The sequence below is a fragment of the Xiphophorus hellerii genome, chromosome 5, assembly GCF_003331165.1.
Source record: "Xiphophorus hellerii strain 12219 chromosome 5, Xiphophorus_hellerii-4.1, whole genome shotgun sequence".
Taxonomy (NCBI): domain Eukaryota; kingdom Metazoa; phylum Chordata; class Actinopteri; order Cyprinodontiformes; family Poeciliidae; genus Xiphophorus; species Xiphophorus hellerii.
Window position 1 is genome coordinate 26,651,687 of NC_045676.1, and position 20,669 is coordinate 26,672,355.

The window sequence follows — 20,669 nt, forward strand, 5'->3', positions numbered from 1 at the left end:
CGATCGATTATGAACAAACAGAAAAACAAACCAGGAGCAGCCTTTGAGCTTGGCCAAAGGGTCAGAGGTCCACTGTGGAGAAAAGCAATATCAGAGATTACAAAATACGTATTTTAACGGATTAGTTGAAATAACTAATCCGTTAAAATTAGTTAACGGATTAGTTAACTAGCCAGTGGTTTACAAAACAAAACAAGGGAAACGCAAATGACTCATACTCAAACATCTCCATGATGTTTAAAGACAACTCTTACTGTTGGTTTATGTCATAGGACAGGCTGAAAATGAAAGTGTCTCACTTGCTACTGGAAGAGAAGAAAAAAAAACACAGACACTCTTAATCTTACCGTTCTAAATGACTCTGCCACTACAAACAGCATGGTTTTTTTTAGAAATGGTACTTATACATTAGGGTTTTTTATATTAAAAGGCAACATCTGTTGTTATTGTGCTGAGATGAAACAACTTCAGATTCTGAAGATATTTTAGTCTTAAAGTCAAATTTAGCTCTGCTAGCCCCCTCTGAACACCTACAAATAATTTTGTTTATCAGATTACATATCTCGTTTATTACTATTTAAACAGCTGATGACCCCATATTTTGTCCATAGCTCATCTAAACTTTATTAAAATTGCTGGAAAACATAATTATCATGAGAAAACGTATCTGCTGGCTGTAAAAATACAGCAAAGTTCAAATTCACAATGAAAACTGGCATTTAAAACAGGAATAGACCTAAAAATAAAAAACAACAAAAACTAAAATGGTGAAGCAAATTTATGCCAGTTTTAAAAAGAGAGAACACGGCCGGACCTCACTTCAAGGAGAGAAACCAAAGTGAACAATATTTTAATGGTTGTCAGACAGATGATGCATGTAAAACATTCACAGATCCATTCTGAGGCGATGACAAATGCATTCAGCTGATGACAAAAAATATTTAAAGTAAAGTTCCAGAGCATACTGTACCTCAAAACACTAGTATTGCTTTTGCAACATGCTACAACAGATTGCCTCAATTCTTATAAGCATTTACATTTTTTTTTAGATTATTAGGCGACATCGAAGTCAAGAGTCAGAATCTGAGTCGCTGTAGTCGGCAACCAGTGACGTGATTCCTACAAAACTTTTATTTTCTTCTTTCTCCTTCCCACAGTCCACGGTATCAATCAGTCTTTGATCTGTTTCCTTTGCAATTTTGGCAACCAGCTCTTTGGAATTAGTGTGATTTTTCTCTAGTCCTAGTAGAGATCCAACGCTTTGCGGTTCTTCTTCACATGTATGGACTTCCTGCTGAGACGTTCCCTGGGTTCTGGTGGCACACTGTTCATTTTTAGCTCCAGATCCGTTGGAGCGTCTGCGAATTAACGGGCTCTGGGAGGAACCCAGGGCTTTGGCCACAGCTGCTTCTTTCCCCTGCAGGCTTAGCTTATGGAGCAGGCTGCCTGCAGCGCCCCCCGCTGGAGAGGAGGAGGTATTGAACCACGAACGAGAGGCGATCTCTTTCCGCTTGCTGTGCCGTTTGTCCTCATAAGCTTTGAAAAAAATAAAAAGTAACATTTTATTCATTAGATTACATCCAATTTTTATACACGGGAACCAAAAGGTTTTATGTATAGTTATAGAACTGTATCAAAATTATACATCAAGTTTGTTTCTTTGCTAATTCTACTGTTTTCTATGAACGTTTATAGGACGTATTGCTTGGACTAATAAAAAAGTGCCTTGCAATACACTTGAACACTTAAATATGCAGTTAAAACCAGAAATGCACCAAAATTATTTCTATTTGCTAAATGGCGCAATAATGTACAAAAAAAAATATGTCAGATTTATTTGTTAATGTCTTCAGAATCAGAAGCTTATATAGCGAATGATTACTATTAGCTAAGAAATTATGAAAAGACCAGATGATGACATCATGGCTTTGGAAAATAGGTGGATGTATCTTTTTACTTGGTGAATAATAAGTTCTAGTTTTGGCTGTATTACATGTATGAGGATGTTTATAATGTTGACATAAAATGTATTTAACTAAGCAGGTAAATTAAGTTTTAAATGAAAGATGTAAAATAAATTGTAAACATATTTGTGAATTATTTAAGGAGAGAGAGCATATTTCTGTATGTGGCACTTACAGTCGGGTGTTTGGTACGTTAGTAGTCCTGCCAATTTTTTGTCCTCCTCTTTCTCCGGCAGCAGTGGTATGGATAAGTTTGCCCTCATCTTTACAGCGTTATCTTTCTCCTCCTGTTCGGCCAGAACTTTCTTCTCTACCTGAATTGTCAAATAAATAAAAATCTTATTTTAAAATGGAACACACCTAAAAAAAACAACACATCTGTAGTGGACATTTATGGGAAATCATATTTAGCTTTATAATAATTCCAGAGTTCTTGTGCCAATTATTGATACAGGGGGAGGAAAAAAAGCAAAATTGATATATCTTTAAATAAACTACATAAGAAAGTTTGAAAGGCAACACTTAAAAAATGACTTTACCAAAGTTTACCTCATGATTGCTTACCGAATGAATAAATAATTTGGTTAAATGTCATGACTTCATGAAAAACAAAAGCTTCAGTTATTAACTTTATTTTAAATGCCATATAGATTTACGACAGGAAAGAAATAACATTCTGAATCTTTTATGGAACAAAATGTATTTCTGCAGACTAAATCAGCTGAGCATTATGAAAATATGAATCAGAAATGAATACTGACTATAGGACTCAGGTAAACAGATGTAGATCTACAAATCTTTTACATGTACAAGCAATCTTTTTTTCTGAAAATAATTAACTTTTTCATCTTTTGAATTTAGTTTAAGGAGAAAGTAAAATAGCTAACGTCTCACTCTGAACTTCCTGCGGAGGGAGCTGTTGAGCTGAAAGTCATCCTTCCAGCCTGACTGATAGTCCTGGATTTCGGACAGAGAAGGCAGAGCCTTTGTGAGCTTCTCTTTGTCTTTCCCGCCGTGATCCAGTTTGTACATGGCGTCCGTCTCCAGCTTTTCCTTCTCTTCCCGTTCTGCTCCGAGAGGACGCGAGAATGAACCGATCACAACGGGGCAAAACACGCACGTACAGGCAACAATGGGAGCAAAAACTATAGGTGAGAACAAATCTTCTACCTGTGGTGAGGATCTGTTCGTTTTCAGCCATGTCCCAGCGCTCCTCCTTCCTGCGCGCTCCGCTCACGATCAGGTAGTCGCAAGTCGCAGGATCCGTCTGCATCTCGATGTAGTTGACGCACAGATGACACTTCATCCTAAACCTACATGCGAGAACAGAAAGAAGCATTTTTTTATTATTTAAAAACATATGTTTTGTCAAAATAAACTTTATAAAGTATGCCTGGTGCTTTTTGTTTTTACCTATAGATTGGCGTGGTGTAGTAGTTCCCCACTTTCTTCTTCTCGGCATTGTAACGCACGCCTGTGCAAAACACATCGCTTGGGTTATAAAAACGAAGAGATGGTTCGTTTGACTGAATAACTGTGCTTCAGTTTTTCCACTTGAGCTTACCCATGCCAATGTGATTCTTGCAGCCATCACACCAGATGTTGTAGGGCATTTCAAACCTTGTCAGACAAAAACAGTCAGGTACAACTCAAACAAACAATCTGGCTGAATGTTACATATATTAAAACATGTTCTGATTGGTAAAAATCCTCATGTAGTGAAAATCCGATATGATTGTAATAACGCCGAACTGAACTGAAATATCAGCAGTTGAGCTGAACCAAATGGACCCGTCTTTGGAGGCAGGCACAGAGCAACCCAGACAGTAACATCACCTCCCTTCACTCATCATGGCTGGCTCAAGAGTTCACTACTACAGCTGCTGGTAACTAATGATATGGCTGATTGTATCAGACTCTTTGTGGTATATTGCACATCTAGTAATTATTTTTACTCTATTTTTATTTTTACTGTTTTATTTTTGAGTTGCTTGGGCAAAAATTATTTTCCTACAGGGGTCTAAAAAGCGATCTCAATCTTGACCACATCAGCAAATACTAAAGGAAGAAAGTCCTGAAAGTTAAAAGAGAAGATAATACTGCAACATCATTTCACTTTTTTGGCGTACTAACCTGATAATGAGGATGCCCTGGGACAGTTTCCTCGCCCTCTCCCGCAGGGCATGAGTTTTATGGTAGCCGTTGAGGGAGCCATGCTAAAAACAAAGAATGGCAAAAGAGGTAAGTGTAGAACACAAAAACGTCTGGACAGCAACTGGCAGGTCAGACGTTCACCTTGGCTGGATTGAAATCCGGAGGGTAGTATTTGTTGGTTCCTTTTCTTTCACCCTGTCAGGGAACAAGCGGGTCAATAAAGGAGAGCAAATTTCATACTGAAACAGACAAAGCTCTAAAAAAGAGAGAAAAGGACAGCATCTTATCTCGTTACTTAAAGACATAAAAATTTAGGAGATAGCAGATAAAATACAGACTTTAACACATGGTAAACTTTATAGAGACAGAAGAAAAAAACAATGTCAACTTGACATTGTCAAGTTCAGCATCTTCATTCATTTTTCATTAAGATTAAATGTTTTATTCTGAGGGTTTGTTTGTTTTTTTAGCGAATTTGTCAAATTAAACGGATCAGTACAGATACAAGCGAATTATAAACAATTCATCTTACCATAGTGACAGCTGGAGATCAGCACTTTGCTCCTTTAAACATAAAATAGGTCAATTGTGTTACAGACAAAAAGTCATGCTCAGTTTATAAATAGGCTTTTACATGAAGTTGAGGCTTTATTTGGCTTTTCAGCCTGTAACTGTGAAGCATTTCCTAGGTCATGGTATTAACGCCACAACCCGTTTCATATAAACCTAGAACCATATTAAAGGCGTTATATTTTACAGATTTTTTTCTTAACTATGCCTTTTTGCTAAAATATCTGCTTGTAGTAGCACCACCAAATACTCTCAATCCGTAACGCCCAGGCAGGCCTGACATGCGGGTTTACACGCAGAGCTGCACAGCTTTCAGTGAAATCAGTTTTAAGGGTAAATCGGAGCTGATTTTACCGTTAATATCTAAGAACCAGGTAAGCAACGTTAGCAGCGGTTAGCTAGTTTTGTAACGTGCGTATTATTTGCACGCAAATATAAAGGTCAGATAAACACAGAATAACTTAAGAGTCTCACTAAGTAGGTTTGGATCTTTAAGTAAACTCATACTGAGAATAATAATACACCTGAGACATTAGAATATACTTACAAGTTGTGTTTTAGCAACACAGCTAAAAAAAAAAAACAAAAAAAAAAACAACAACTAACAAACGTCAGCGTCCTACGTAATTTCCGTGCCCCGTCGGATGTTACGTCGAATTTAGCCGGAAATATCGCCGTGCGACAGTGAAGCGCGTATCCGGTCCCGGCGTCTTCTATTACTTGAAAATGGAAACCAAAGCAGAGCCGCACAGGCGCTTCTTCTGCTCTTTTCCGGACTGCTCGGCTGCTTACAACAGGCAGTGGAAGCTGGACGCCCACTTGTGTAAACACACGGGACTTCGGCCACACTCGTGTCAGCACGAGGGCTGCCGGAAGTCCTTCTGCACGCCTTACCACCTGGCCCGGCACGAGCTCGTCCACAGCGGGGAGAGGCCCTTCCGCTGCTCCGTGGAGGGCTGCGCGGAGGCTTTCACCACGAGCACCAACCGGAGCAGACACGTCAGCCGCGCGCACGCTCGCGAGCAGAAGAAATACGCATGCGCGTTCCAGGGCTGCGGCCAGGAGTTCAAGAAGAACAAGCAGCTGAGGGCCCATATGTGTGAGCAGCATACGCAGCTGCCGCCCTACCAGTGCGCCCACGATGGCTGCCAGATGCGATTCTCCACGCCCAGTAAGCTGAAGCGGCACGAGAAGGTCCACAGAGGTTACCCCTGCGCGGAGGAGGGCTGTCCGTTCACAGGGAAGACCTGGACGGACTTGCTGAAGCACAGGAAGGAGCAGCACAGGGTTGTTCTGACGTGCGAGCACTGCAGCAAGGTGTTCAGGGACTCATGGTTCCTCCAGCAGCACCAGCGCGTCCACGCCGACACCCGGGTCGTCTACAAGTGCCCCAGAGAGGGCTGCGACCGCTCCTACACCACCATGTTCAACCTGCAGAGCCACGTCGGCTCCTTCCACGAGAACCTGCGCCCCTTCGTCTGCACTCATGACGGCTGCGGGAGGGCTTTCACCATGAAGCGCAGCCTCCAGCGTCACAGTGTGGTCCACGACCCGGAGGGCAGGAAGCCGAAGAAGAGCAGGCCAAAGAGGTCCATCGCGTCCAGACTGAGCGGCTACAGAGAAGCGAAGAGGGTGGTGTGTGAAAAGCTACCTGACCCGAAGCGTGGGCTCTGCCAAGACAAAACAGAGCAGCCCGGTTCCGTTGTGTTGGTGTCCCTCTTGCAGGACACGTCTTTGTTGTGTGAGCCCACAGTGGACACTCATGGACTCACAGATGTAATGAACCCTCCTTTATCAACGTAGGCTTCAGTGACAGTATTCATGTCAGCACTGTAAGAGCAGAAGGCACCTAATATTAGAGTTTGGGGGGTTGAAGTTCACGATGCACTGTCGTTGAGAGAAGATATGAAAGATTTGACACAGTGTCATATCTCATACGCTGCATGCTCTCTGTATCCGCCTGGTGTTCAGAGGGAAATGAGGCTGGACCTTATTCTGTCGGACACAACAGTAGTCTTTCTACTTCTGTGTCCTTTTTCTCTCTGAAAAGAATTAAAGCAGTTGACTAAATTCTGGTGTGTATGTTTCTTTCTTCAGGTTCTTTATGTAAGCTTACCTTTTGGTAGCGAGAGCCACTTTTTTTTTTCTTTTCTCATAAATATATCAGATTTATATATTCTTACTATTCTAGCCAATAAGCTGATCTTGAAAATCAGCAAAAATGTCCAAGAATTTCCCCTTTTAGTGAAGAAATTAAACTTAAACTATGTTTTGTTTTTATTCTTCCTAATGATACTTTATATATGTATATTTAAATACATCATGGCTGCACAGTATATGTTAAACTTAATGTTTTTGCTGCCTTAATAACACTAATAAAGCTAAGGTGCTGCAGTAAATGTGAGCCACTTCTAAAGGTGTAAATCGGGCTCTGTCAGTATTTTATAGAGAAAACGTGAGCATAATAAGTCATAGACTGCAATCAGTAACACCACATTGTGGACATGAAAATTATGATTGTCATTGCTTCCTGTGGCTCTACAGACAACTGGAGTCTATGTGTGCAATAACCCAAGAGCAGCAGAATATTAATACTTCATAACACTCAGCAACCTTATTCTATATTCAAATCAAATTTTATTTGTATAGCACATTTCAGCAGCAAGGCATTTCAAAGTGCTTTACATCATTACAAACACAAACACAATGCAACATAGAATCAACAATCAAAACACGACATTAAGTCAAGTTCCATCAATAAATTTGTAATTGATAACATTTCAAATACAATTCTAAACAGGTGAGTTTTTAGTTGAGATTTAAAAGAAGTCAGTGTTTCAGCTGTTTTACAGTTTTCTGGAAGTTTGTTCCAAATTTGTGGTGCATAGAAGCTGAATGCTGCTTCTCCTCGTTTGGTTCTGGTTCTGGGGATGCAGAGCAGAACCAGAACCAGAAGACCTGAGAGGTCTGGAAGGTTGATACAACAACAGCAGATCTTTAATGTATTGTGGTGCTAAGCCGTTCAGTGATTTATAAACTAACAACAGTATTTTAAAGTCTATTCTTTGAGCTACAGGGAGCCAGTGGAGGGACTTTAAAACTGGTGTTATGTGCTCTATCTTCCTGGTTTTAGTGAGAACGTGAGCAGCAGCATTCTGGATCAGCTGCAGCTGTTTGATTGATTTGTTGGACAGACCTGTGAAGACGCTGCTGCAATAATCAATACGACTGAAGATGAACGCATGGATGAGTTTCTCTAGATCTGAGACATTAGTCCTTTAATCCTGGAAATGTTCTTCAGGTGATAGAAGGCCGACTTTGTTTTGCGCGTTCTTCTTATGTAACAGTATCAGATTTGCAGATTCTTAAAGGATTTCTGACAATAGATGCAAATCTAAAAATGCTATGGGGCTGAAAAAATTATGTATTTCCTTCTTTGTTGGGGAGTATTATACTGCATCTCTTCTGTTTCTGATTATATTTACTATTTAAGTGTTTTTAAGCCAAATTCTGTTTCTGTTGTTATTGAGCTGACTGGAGATTCTTACAGTGTGACAACCTTTAGTTGAAATAATAATAATATAGTTACACAATGACTCAAAAAAAAGTATAGCGTATCTAACTGCATTTATCTAAAACAAAAAGGCAACTATTATTGCTTTTGCCACCCGAGTAACGCACAATATTTATACTAACACGTAATTTTATTTATAGCATTAAGCAACAACAGGATAAACACCTGATGAATTTATTGTTTTAAAGTAAATGGGGTTGTTCTGCTAAATTTGTTGTTATGGGTTTTTGCTTTCCGATCTTCACTCCAGCCTGGAAGCAAAATGAGCAGCTAACAGCTAATTCATTAATCAAGCTGTCTCTGTGTGACAGGACTGATTTATGGCAGCAGTCAGTCTCGCCACATATCTGAGTAGGCCTCTGACTGAAGACTGTTGCAGAGTCACAGTTCTGCTAACAGCTCAATTTCTAAGCAGCAGAGATGATATTCCACAGTATGTCCTGGATGATGACTTCAGTTGTTGCCAAGCACTGCTAATCCATCTCCTTGGCTTTTGCCGCTCTTCTGTTTTTTTTTAACTATTCTTAGAATGAAAACCCGCAAAGACAGAAAAGCAACAAGAGTAGTGGATAAGTAAAACTCTCATCTATCCGAGATCATGACGCCAGCAGACATTTACAGCCAGCGTGACACTAGTCCATGACCTCCATCTGGCGGCGCTCTCTTGCGATTTCATCCCTGAACTCTCACCTGGTCCGCGGTAAAAAAAAAAAGCTGGAGCACAAACCTGCACATTCCTCCTCTTGTGCCTTCGTGACAAACGGTTCGAGCGTCTCGGCTCGGACCAGCTGATTTACAGCGTAAACAGGAGTCGCTCCGCACAAGTTTGAGATTCCAAGGCTAAGTCCTCCGTGAATATTTCCACTTACTGGGAACTCTGCTTCCCCACATTCCTGCCCCCTTTCGGCTCAGACGGCCCCTATATGGGCTGACTGTCCGACCGGCTCAAGTCAGGAATGCGCAGCACACCCCTTTTAATTGGTATTGTGTCATCCTCCATGCCAAATGCTGGCAAACCTTTTCAACATGGCTGCTGAAGTCATGACACCTACAGCAAGCGCATCGGATGTAGATGTTTCTTACAAACGCCAGTCACAAGGTGACCGCTTGCAGTAAAACCGACAAAGCAGGGGTCGTTTTTAGATATTAAGTGTCTCACACTTATTTTTGATGCTTTAACATATTTGGTTTGCCGTAGCAAGCTAAGTCTATACTTCAGTTTTATTATCATTATCCCTTAGATCCATTTTCTTTCCACTCTAAGCACAAACATGGTAAGGTTCGTTTTTGATGAAGCAAATCACAAATTGGCCACATCGGGTTTAAAAAATACCCACTAGTGCACAGATTTATCTAAAATACACAAACTAAATACTTAGCATTAAATTGCAATTACACATACATAGAATATATGACAATGAATACCGTTTCATATAACATAAATTGTCAATGAGAAAAAAATATAAATCTTTTCTAAGTCTGTGAAGTAGAGCAGTTAAGCAAAAACTGTTTGTTAAAGCAGAGGATTTGTCTTAAGAAAGTGACACATCAGCAACATACATTCACTTTTTTTTATTTTTAATATTCATTTTGCATGTTTTCCATGTTATGAAGTTGGTACTAAAATGAGTTAAACATTTGGGACAACTTTCCCTTTGCTTGTGGGGGATTTCTCTGTGTGTGTGTGTGTGTGTGGGGGTGTGTGTGTGTGTGTGTGTGTGTGTGTGTGTGCGTGTGCATGTTAGCCTTTATTGGTAGTGAACCAGTTAGAGCTTCAAAATGGAAACATAAAAGATAAAATAAGTAATTTATAAGAAACAATACTTGAACTTTACTTTGCCAGTCGATGCAAAGTTCAAGAATATTCCCCTAAAACATCTGCAAATAAATCAGATTTTCATAACTTTTGTCCTTGACGACGCTGACGCCTTAAGCTTTTGTAAATAAAAGTTGCGAGGTCAGTCTTTGAATATATATGAAAAGAGAACAAGATTTTCTATTGTTGTTTTATTTAACCTTCGTTCTCATGCTACTGTAAGTGCATAACACCTCTAGAGTATGCTGATGTGCTGACAGTATGTCGGTAATTGATAACCTGCGAAATGCTGTCGACTATTTCAGCCTTTTCTCTCTTTCCGACAGTTCCGGAAAGTCTTGCTACATTCCTCCCATTCCTCTTTTCTGACGATGCTGAATTCCAGACCAGTCCCTCAGACTATAATCCAGAGGGATTTCTTTATCTCCACTGTATTTCTCCCATCACCTCCTCTGGCTTCCCTTTGTCTTCTTATCTGTCACTCTGCCTTAATTCTTCTGTATCCCTGGGAATGTGAATATGTCTGGTCCTCTGCCACTTTGTCTTTATTTTCCATTTTTAGTGAAAGAAAAAGCAGCAACAATTGCTCACAACTGCGCCGACTGCATTTGTTTAGTGTTATGTAAGTTTAATATACGTTTCCAGATTGCAGATTAATTGATCAGCTCTGAAAAGCTGAAACCAGAAGTGTACACCAAATAAAAAACCCCACCTACATCTATTTTTTTTTACTGTCTGAAGTTTAAGAAAAAACTTCTCTCTCTTTTTTTTATTGATCAGTCAGAATTACCAAAATGATTTTTGATTTGTTAAATATTGCATGCTAATGACATGGAAATGATAGAAAATGTTGTACTCAATAACCTGAGCTAGAAGAATCACACAAATAAAAGTAACTCAATAATAGAACCCTGAGGTACCCCACATATGATCTCTTTTTGCTTTGATTTATTATTACAAAAATATTCTAAGATAGTCCCACTCTGTCAAACATCATCTAAACTACTTTTAGTACCAGACAATTCAAACAGCTCCAGCTAGGTCTCATTACTCTACCACTGTGAATGTTGCTCTGATTGGTGAAAATGGCTTTATGGAGGGCATCCACTATCTGGAACAGGTGTCCATTTTTGTAAACTTCCCTTGCCATCCAACCCCGAATGTTCTCAAATGGATTTAGATGAGGGGAGCAAAAGAGTGATGTTGTTTCTACAGAGGAAATCCTTTGTCAGACGGGCTTTGCCTGACAACACGACTTGAAGCTCCACTGTCCCATTGCAGGAAAAAGTCCCCCAGATCAGGGTTGCGCCTCCTCCACTGTGCCATGTAGAAAACATCTCGGGCGCAATCTCCTTGTCATGCTGGCAACGTTGCAAGACATCAAGACCATCAAGATTGCTTCTTTTTTTTTTCATATAATAGAACTTTCTTCCATCTTTCAATGTCCCACGTTTAGACACTCGTTCAAACTCCAACTGTGCGATTTTGTGCCACCGAAGGAGACGAGACCTTTTGCAGATGTTTTCTGTTCTTAAAATTCTTCTATCACCGATGGTTACGGGGCTGCAGTTGGCACCAGTGACAAGATTAATGTCTCGTGACTTGATGGATTTCCGGGGTCCATCATTTGACATTTTTGTTCCATAACAATCAGAATTTTTTTTTGGTTTAAAATGGCCGTCTCTTTGAACGACACTCAAAGAGAGAAAGCCTTTTTTGCCTTTGCCATCGGAGTAATGTATCACCATCTGGATACATTACAGAAAATGTCACTAAATCCACATTTTTGCAAAGATCTGGGTTTGAAATGCTGTAGGCTTAAACTTTTGACCAGCTGATGAACAGCCTATTTCAGTTGGTTGCTTGCAATAACTTGCTTCCCCCCTCCCCAACTTCTACGTATTTATTGGTTAGCGTTACACTGTGCTGGCCTCAACACAGATGGCGACCTACGACCAGCTGAAGCTTAGCAACTTTATTAGAAACCAATGCTCCAAATTACTCCCGACTTTATTATTTTTGGTGCGGACGCTCAGACAGAATGTGTGTTTCAGTTAGCGGCTCTCATGGTCACAGATGCTGACCGTCATGGACGAAGCGGCCGCTGAAGCAGGCTTCCGATTGCAGCTTCTTAAAAAAAAAACTGTGGCTGATGTTGAGGCCATTTTTCATCTGGTTTTAGCATTTTGATCAGTAGTATAATGTTCCGAATATCAAAAGTTCACCTCCAAACTCAGACCCAGTTCCTACTTTTGGATATATTGTCTACTTGAGCTAATGTGTGATTCTGGATGAGGTGAGAAGAAACTAAAGAGTAGCTTTTATTGGAGGGTTTGAGTAATCATCTACTTGTTTGCACACCTGTTCCATTTTCATCCAACCATTTATCATCTGCAAGCTCAAAACCATCATCCTGAAAAGAAGTACTAAAATTCTTTGCAGTAAATTTTGGAAGCTGGTTCTATTTTAGGATTTAGGGATAATTCCTTAGTAAATCACATCAACGGAGTTGTAATCGATGAACCTGTTTAAAAATCATAAATATGGTAAGAGCTTTATTGGACATGCTGCATTTGTCTAAAAAAAAAATTCTAACAGAAGCCAGGAATTATGTGCTTAAAAATGCAACATCGAATGCAGTCCCTGCACTGTAATACATTTTGTATATTTTGTATTTTACCATTATTTTTTAAATAAACTCTGTTCTTTTATGTTTGATTCTATTCATTCCACATTTTGCTGTTTGTGTGCATGGCTTTCACAGAAATGTGGTGCTGTGACTAAATCGTCTTTATTTCAGGTTTCCTCCGTCTGAGGGACATTGCTCCAAACGTCTTGTACTGCATTCAGATCCGACTCAGCCAAGTTGTCATATTTTTTTTTTCCACCTCTTCTCCTGCTTTACCTTCTAACAGATGAAAAACACTGTAGATGCGCAGTGTTTTTCTGAACATTTACCAAGGGAAGCCAGGCATGTTCAGCTTGACCAGAAACTCTTGTGTGTCTTGCAGCTTCTCTGACCATTAGGTGAAGTTGCAGGGACGTCCACTCCTGATTTTGGATCATTTGGACTCACGAATAATGTTTTTTTTACTCTAGAATGAGCAACATTTTTGTCTTATAAACCCTCCCAGATTGACAGACAGCAACAGCTCTCCTAACTTTGGCATGAAACGATTAATTAAGACTCAGAAAAAAGGGCAGTTTTCTGAAAGAAAAAAAAAACATTCAGAGCAGTAATGAGCCAAAGCTGTACCAAAAAAAATAAAAAATACATTTTGCAATTTAAGATGAAAACATCTTTGTCTGTAAATATGTTTTAACCAAAACTCCTGTGGTGTTTTAGCTTCCCTTGGCTCAGATTCACTAATTCACCAGTAAAGAAATGCTATGTTATTGAATCCTATGCGATACAATGTTTGAATTGTCTGTTTATTGCATATTTTAACATATTTGTTACTTTGTGTAAAAAAGACTTAACCGATTAAATGAAAAATATACCCTGCATTTTGTTTACATCTGTAAAAAAGATCAAAAATAAAGTCTACTTCTCAATCGTGCTGGTGTGTCTCATAAAGACCCCAGAAATTAAGGTGTGTGGAATAATTCAAGGGCCACGAATAATCCAAGGAGTTGTACAAGTATCGATGGTCCTAAATGTTCCGGTTTGGTGCCACAGTGAGCATGTAATCATCAAAATATATTTTCTGAGTCATCAGTGAATCAAACAACAATAAAAAACAAATCAGCCAGTCTTTCTTCTCTGTCTGAATGACTTGGTTTGCCAAATAAGGAGCCGAGGTGTTTGCCCTGCGCCTTCGTGGTTTAGACTGGGCTCCGATGTGCTTTTTTTTTTTTTTTCAATCTCCGAATTCCACTCGCTGCCCGTTTGGGCCCTGTAATCATTGCATAATGCATATTCTACATATTCTACATGTCAGCCACACATTGCTGGTGAAATCCCTCAATTTATGGACCAGCTCAAGAGGAGTCACCCATTGAGGAATTCCTCCTGCACCAGGCCGTGTTCTAATTATAAAACTCTGATTCTTCTTCTTTCTTTTTTTTATTGCTCGACCTTTTGATGTCCTTTCCTCTGACCCCTGGATTTAGCGTGTAGACTGGGATTAGAGACAAAAAGCAGACTTTTACCACAGCAGCTAATTCCACAATAACTCAGAGGGGCTTTTTAACAAACGTGTTTTTGTTTTCACGTTTTCTATACTCGTAATTTTTTTTTTTTTTTTTTTACATTTTTGTCTCAAAGATATTTAATTCACGAGCGTAACTGTCTGGCTTTGAATTGATTCATTCATCGCTCATATTTCTTGTAACTTAACTCTCCGAAATGTCTTCTAAAAAAAAAAAAAAAAAAAGAAATAATAAAACCATCAACCTTTTGGGAACCCATACCGTTAGTGGCCGGCTTCCTTTGGAAAAACACCTGTGGGGGGAAACACCTTGTGATTTACACCAACGCATAAAATCCCAACAGGACACACTCTGGGTCAAGCGCCCGCCTGCCCCTCCTACGCTCTCCGTCAGTCTCAGGTGAGCGAGAAAGAGTCGGCTGGCAAGTAACGGGTTAGTGTCTGGTCTCCCCCCTACATCTCCTCGTCTCATCCCTTCGATCCCCTCACCCCCCCTTTCTTCATCCCGGATGGATATATATCGGAGGTCGTGACTCGTCTCCATCTGAGGCATCACTTCTAGACGGACATACGCAGACGTCTCCGGTTCGTTTCGAGGGATTGAACTTGACGAAGACCAGACCCGTGACCATGAAACTCTTTTTAAAGGTTCTCGTGATTCTGTTCTGCGTCGGCAAGGTAGAAGGCCGCTGGCTGAGGTCTCTGATTGGTGAGTAGGGACATCGTGGCTCATCGATTTAGGGACAGTACAAATAAGTTAAGGAGTGTGCTGTTAAAGGTTGATGAATTTGTCTTTTCCAGGCCAAAAGCAGAAACCTGTGTCGCCTTCAGACGAGGACAGAAGAAGCAGATTTTTAACAGCGGAAGAAATCCAAAGGGAAGCCTCCGGAGATGAGCCCGTCCCGGTCCGGACGCGGCGCTCCGCTCCCGACTCCCAGTGCGGCCTCCGCTCCGTCTTGCTGCAGGTGCGGGACCTGGGGCTGGGCTACGACTCGGACGAGACGGTCTTGTTCAAGTACTGCGGGGGGTCTTGCCCCCACGCCCGCTCCAACTACGACCTCACGCTCAGCAACCTGCTGCTCAGCGGGCGGCTTCCGCAGCCGGCCCCCGGAGAGCCGTGGCACAGCGTGCCGTGCTGCAGGCCCACTCGCTACGAGGACATGGCCTTCCTCGACAACTCGCACCGCTGGCACAAGGTGGAGAAACTCTCTGCCGCCGCTTGCGGCTGTGCAGACTAAAAACGGCCCCGATCGAGGGTAGTAAGGAAGGGGCAGGTGAGAGAGAGCTGAAGACATCTGGAGAGGACGATTTGACTTACTCCGAAAAGAAAACGAATAACTCAATTTTTTTTTTTCAGAAAAGAGCCTTCATGAGCAGATTCTAATGTTTGACTCAGATTTCTGTGTTTTATCCATGATTTAGATTTCCAGGAAGCATTGCTTTGTGAGTTCATGTTATTTCCAATTAAGGTAAAATGGAACCATCGCTTTAACTTGAATTACAAGATAATTGTAAATAAGCTAATATTTATTAAAAAAAAAAACAAACATGGAAAAAAAATGTAGCTCTTTAGAAATGTTTCCCAATTTACAAACGATGCTGAATTAAGCTCCAAAATTGTTCAGCTACATAAAGTGTACATATGTGAAAACTAAAGATATTTATTTATTTAATGCTTGTTTGTTTTAGATCAGATTAATTTATTTTGTAATGGAGTCACGTTTAATTGAAATTTACTTTTTTTTTCAGTAAATGTAAAATGCATTAAACATGATGTGGTTTCATTTATGCTATGTGTGTTGTGTTCTCTATCAAATAATGCTTTTTTCGATTTACATTAACAAATACAAAGTTACAATGTTGTGGGTTTTTTTTTTTTTGTAGTGGGTCAAAATCCACTATCCTGATGCTGACTGCGTCAACGTGCGTTAAATAAGCTGAATTTTTTAAAATATGCATAATGTAAAACCTTACATCAGTTAAATAATTTTCTTTTTAAGTGGGTGTAATTCTTGAAATTTGCATTTCATTTTGTAGTAATCTGTTTACATTGCAAAGTTTCAGTCTCTTTGAAAAAAATTGCATGCATAAAGACGTAGGACATGTGGAGAGTCATTTCAGTTATAATGCTAAAATATTTTAATTATTTTCTCTATTATCAACTTAGAGAAATGCAGGGTTTATCTTTTCGAACTCCACAGTGAGACAAGAAGTCTGTAAGGTCTCATTCTATTATAAGAATAATATAATGGAGGTTTGCCTGCTATAAAATGTATTACCATAGGTTAGATATAGTAAAAATACATAGTTAAGAAAATAGGGGGGCAGTCCGGATATATAAAAACTTCAATTCAGTTTGTTACATTACTGTATTAAACTTTTTTTTTCTAAATCAAATACTGTGGTTGAAGAAAAATGTATATTCAAAACAGGTAAAACAATCAGAATTTATCTGCATATTTTCCACTTTTCCAGTGTCTTGTTGCTACTATTTTGACGACTTCACCTTCGCTGTCAAGCAAACCCGGATAAAAGCAAATAACCCCAAAAACAAGAGTGATATGTGATTTATTTCCTTTGATCAAGTATTTTATGAGTTCTAGCTCAGCACCTTGTTTTGCTAATATTTTCATCTCTGAGTGACCAATGAAACACAGATCATTATCAGATTATATTAAAAAAAAAATGTTGGTCTTTTTTTAATGACACTTCAAAGGTTCCAATGTATCATTATAATTATGTCTGACAGGATTACTACAAGAAAAGGTCCCAGATTTTCTTAATTTAGAGCAAATTCCAGACGAAAAGCCCTGTGATTACATGGACAGATGTTGAATATCAGAAAATTAGGAAACTTCTTTAGTTCATGTTACAATATTTTGCATCTCTAATAGAGGAATTCAAGTCCATTCAGCCATTCTGACTGACCGGGGTGTCGTCCTGTGCCTCCTCTGGCTGTGCCCCCCACACCTGAACGTGGCCCTCCATGGCAGTGAGGAGGCAGGTCTCTGTAGGGTGGAAAGACAGCGACTGGACGACTGCTTTCCCCACCGGCAGCTTTAACGACAACGATCCCTGCGGTTTCAGACGGATACAAGACGTATTTGGTCAGATTTCGATCTTAAAAGACTAGATTAGGATTTTAAAATGTAAATATTCAAGAGGACAGTGAAGCGGTTTAGCTTCCCGCTTACTTCCACCAGGTCCCAGCAGTAGACGTGTCCGTCCTCTGAGCAGCTCAACACGTGGGTGTCTTTACTGGACAGGCAGCAGTCCAACTTGTAGCCCTTCATCTTGTGTCCAGTGTATCTACATGAGTCCACATCAGCAGACACAATACTGGTGTCAAAGCAAATCATCTACCTAAAACAATTTACACCAGCTAAATTTAGCCTCTTTCTTTAAGTAAAAATTAACAAGTTTTATTGACCTGGGTCCTTTTTAACTGTTCAAATTGCATCTAATGTACATAATGTGTTGTTCTAACACACAAAAAAAGATAAATATTTTTTGGCATTTTTGTGGATTGTACAGATTCAACACATATTTTAGCAGAATATTAACTCTGGAGGCCAGTCTGAGAGAGAATGTGAACTTGATATATCTAAAAATACCTAACATTTTAGAACTTATCAGTAAAATGAGAAATTATATTGAGAGTTACATTTGGTGGGAAAAGCGAAACGCTTGCACCAACCCAACAGGTGGCAGCGAAATGTTTGACCCAAGTCATATAGTTCAAAGGCAACGCCAAAAAAAAGACTGAGGAAATGAATGCAAACTAACCGTTGCGGCTTTATAGCGTTTTTGTTTTTCTGACGTTTGTCATGAAAAACATGTTTTTCCTGCTTTGCTTTTTCTGATAGGAAATATTAACCACAAACATTAAATATGTATATATAAGCACTCACTCTCCCAACATTTCCCCAGTGCTCTTGTCCAGAAGTCGCACTTTTGAATCCAAGCTGGAGCTCAGGGTGCACTGTCCGTCCTGACTGAAACACACGCATGTAATGGGACCTGGAACGCACAGACGTACACAGTAATAACGAATTTCAGTTTTTAATTTCCCCTGCTCAAAAAGAATTTCACAAAAATATTGAAACGAAGTCGCTGACTGCTGATGAGGTCAACATGAAGCTGTCCCATCCTCAGGTCGTAACGCCTCACTCTGCCATCCACCGACCTAAACGAAAGCAAACGGCAAACTCTGTTACTGAACGACATTAGGACTCTAGGAGGGGAACGGCTTCATTTCTGATGTGCTGACCCAGTGAGGAGTTCATGTTGTGAAACTTTAAGGCTACTTATGCTGTCGCGAGCCTCATCTAGGACCTGGATGGGCTCGTTTCGTCTGGATTTTGTGTCCCAGCATCTCACTGTGCCGTCTATGGAGCCTGGATGATGGGGAAAGATAAGAAAGAAAAAAAAAACCAACATAAAAATCTGAAATAAAAGCTACATTAAAAGAGTACTGAAACACTACATATAGTTAAAGTTTCAAAAATGAGAACTCACATATGCAGAAAATTATATATATAAAAAATGTAATTGCATAAATGAATAAACGCCAGAAATGTAAACCTTCCAACTTGTGAGCCAGCAGGACTACCAAATGGCCTTATTCCAGAGCACATAGTGGACATTTTCCACAAGCGATGACTCACCAGATAAGATGACCGTTGCCTCCTCATTGAACTGCACACAGTTAACTTTCTGCAAAGAGAATTAAAAGAAAAATTGTATCAATAAGGGATCAAAATATGGAGGCACAGCGCTGTTTACATTTTTAATATAATAAGTGAGTTTAACTCACCCCAGCGTGTCCTCTGAGCTTGCGTGTGACCTGACCCGTTGCAACATCCCACAGAATCACAGTTTTGTCAGAGCTGCAGGAGCAAAGCTGGCTGTTGTCATAGGAACTGTCAAAACAGGAGGCCCTATTATTTTCTGCAGAGGGAGTGTGTTGGATGTTTTGGTTGAATGGGACAATTTGCCCTAAAATCATCATGCTAAAAGACAGCATCGCCTATTGCATCTTCGTCTTGATACTTCCTGCATTTTTGGTATTCACTCTTTATATTTTCTGTAACCCATCCTGCGCACAAATAATTACTTCTGAAAACTGAAGCAAACGCCCTCACCCATCAGCGTCCAGAACCTCATATCCATGACCGCTGTAGGTCTTCAGCAGCGTCCCTCGGCCGACGCTCCACAGCTTTAGGGATTTGTCACTGCCGCAAGACAACAGGTAGTTTCCATCCACTGGCAGAACGTGCAGCGAACAAGAGAAAGAGGGACATGAGCGCATTGTCATACACTGCTGTATTTTCTTATGCCTCTTATGTCTAAATTCTGAAATATCCACAAAACTGTTTTTTGATTGTTTTTACAGTTCTTTCCGGTTCTAGTGGTCTTCATATGACAGTGTTCAGACAGGAAGGCAGGTTACTGGGGGTGGGGGGGAAGTGGGACTCAAACCTGTGACAGTCCGTGGAGGACTTAAAGGTCTCCGGGTTGCACGCTTTAGCCCTGACCCTCCATAATGTTGTTCCTGAACTGATCTAAAACTGTATGTGAGGGAAATATGCTATCTGTACTCCTCTCGTTTGCTCATTCCAATCTGTCTGTTGTGTTAATACAGGTTTGCATGAGTGACGTAAAACTGATTTATTGTGATTTTTTATTTGTGATTCCATCCACACCTTCTGAAACTAGTAATACAAAAGGAGTAGACTTCAAATGAAGGGGGGGGAGCAGCAAATCTCTAAAAGTAATTGTAAAAAGCTAGGATTATGACTCGTACCATTGAAGCGAACTGCTCTCACTGCTCCTTGCTGACAGTTAACGGTCCTCAGAAGATGCTGAGGAAGCTGAGGAGGCTGAGGTTTGGGTTGAGGAAACGCCATTAGTTACGGGACCTGTGAAGTGAAGCATGTCGGGTAAACACTAAAACACAAAATACCTCAAGCGCTTATTTCATGTTCAATATTTTATTTTACGTAAGAATACTTTTTTCCCCTAAATTAGGTTAATGGAACTTTAACCTAATTTAGGTTAAAGCTTAGGTGAGTCTTCTATAAATACGAGAGCAAGTTTCTTTTAATTTGTAAAGAAAAATATGACCTACAATATTGATATACGTTTACTTCACATAAGTCAAAAGTAACTTTTTGAGCTTACCTACTGGAGATTTTTTTAACCAGGTAGCGTTTCTGGAAAAGACATTTTTATATTTGTTTAAAGTAGTTGAAAAAGTAAATTAATCCGCAGTTTTGTACGCCATCAACAACTTAGTTTTTCTTATTTCACTCGCTACGACTGCTAGCACGAGCAGATTTACGCGGAAGCAATGCACACTGGGGTTCAACAGCACTTTCAAAATAAACGTTCAAAAACTGTTTTCCTCCGTTCTCCCATAAGCTGCTTACCCATAAACT

General features: G+C 40.0%; 4 protein-coding genes across 6 annotated transcripts; 2 read left to right on the forward strand and 2 right to left on the reverse strand.

The window, feature by feature from the left end:
* Window positions 1-819: 819 nt before the first annotated feature.
* On the reverse strand, window positions 820-5,423 carry yju2b (YJU2 splicing factor homolog B). Of its 2 annotated transcripts, none has more exons than XM_032563321.1 (10): window positions 5,312-5,423; window positions 4,651-4,682; window positions 4,260-4,313; window positions 4,098-4,180; window positions 3,529-3,584; window positions 3,378-3,438; window positions 3,135-3,277; window positions 2,859-3,031; window positions 2,140-2,278; window positions 820-1,536 (listed from the first exon to the last, which is right to left on the reverse strand). In XM_032563321.1, exons 2-10 carry the CDS (start codon window positions 4,651-4,653, stop codon window positions 1,070-1,072), a joined length of 1,179 nt encoding a protein of 392 aa, XP_032419212.1. In that variant the 5' UTR covers window positions 4,654-4,682; window positions 5,312-5,423; the 3' UTR covers window positions 820-1,069. The 2 variants fall into 2 exon arrangements, with proteins under 2 accessions (XP_032419212.1, XP_032419211.1); XM_032563320.1 differs by having other exon boundaries at window positions 5,236-5,366.
* On the forward strand, window positions 5,383-6,758 carry LOC116720192 (transcription factor IIIA-like). The gene has a single exon (XM_032563322.1). The coding sequence runs from the start codon at window positions 5,415-5,417 to the stop codon at window positions 6,489-6,491; it is 1,077 nt and encodes a 358-aa protein (XP_032419213.1). The 5' UTR covers window positions 5,383-5,414; the 3' UTR covers window positions 6,492-6,758.
* Window positions 6,759-13,024: 6,266 nt separating this feature from the next.
* Window positions 13,025-16,495, forward strand: LOC116720725 (artemin). The gene has a single exon (XM_032564120.1). The coding sequence runs from the start codon at window positions 15,012-15,014 to the stop codon at window positions 15,465-15,467; it is 456 nt and encodes a 151-aa protein (XP_032420011.1). The 5' UTR covers window positions 13,025-15,011; the 3' UTR covers window positions 15,468-16,495.
* A 284-nt stretch (window positions 16,496-16,779) lies between these two features.
* Window positions 16,780-20,587, reverse strand: wdr83 (WD repeat domain containing 83). 2 transcript variants are annotated; one of them, XM_032564118.1, is made up of 10 exons: window positions 20,417-20,587; window positions 20,036-20,150; window positions 19,374-19,494; window positions 19,046-19,151; window positions 18,897-18,945; window positions 18,500-18,626; window positions 18,348-18,415; window positions 18,141-18,249; window positions 17,424-17,538; window positions 16,780-17,304 (listed from the first exon to the last, which is right to left on the reverse strand). In XM_032564118.1, the coding sequence occupies exons 2-10, from the start codon at window positions 20,136-20,138 to the stop codon at window positions 17,140-17,142; spliced, it is 963 nt and encodes a 320-aa protein (XP_032420009.1). In that variant the 5' UTR covers window positions 20,139-20,150; window positions 20,417-20,587; the 3' UTR covers window positions 16,780-17,139. The 2 variants fall into 2 exon arrangements, with proteins under 2 accessions (XP_032420009.1, XP_032420008.1); XM_032564117.1 differs by having other exon boundaries at window positions 20,413-20,587.
* Between the last annotated feature and the right edge of the window lie 82 nt (window positions 20,588-20,669).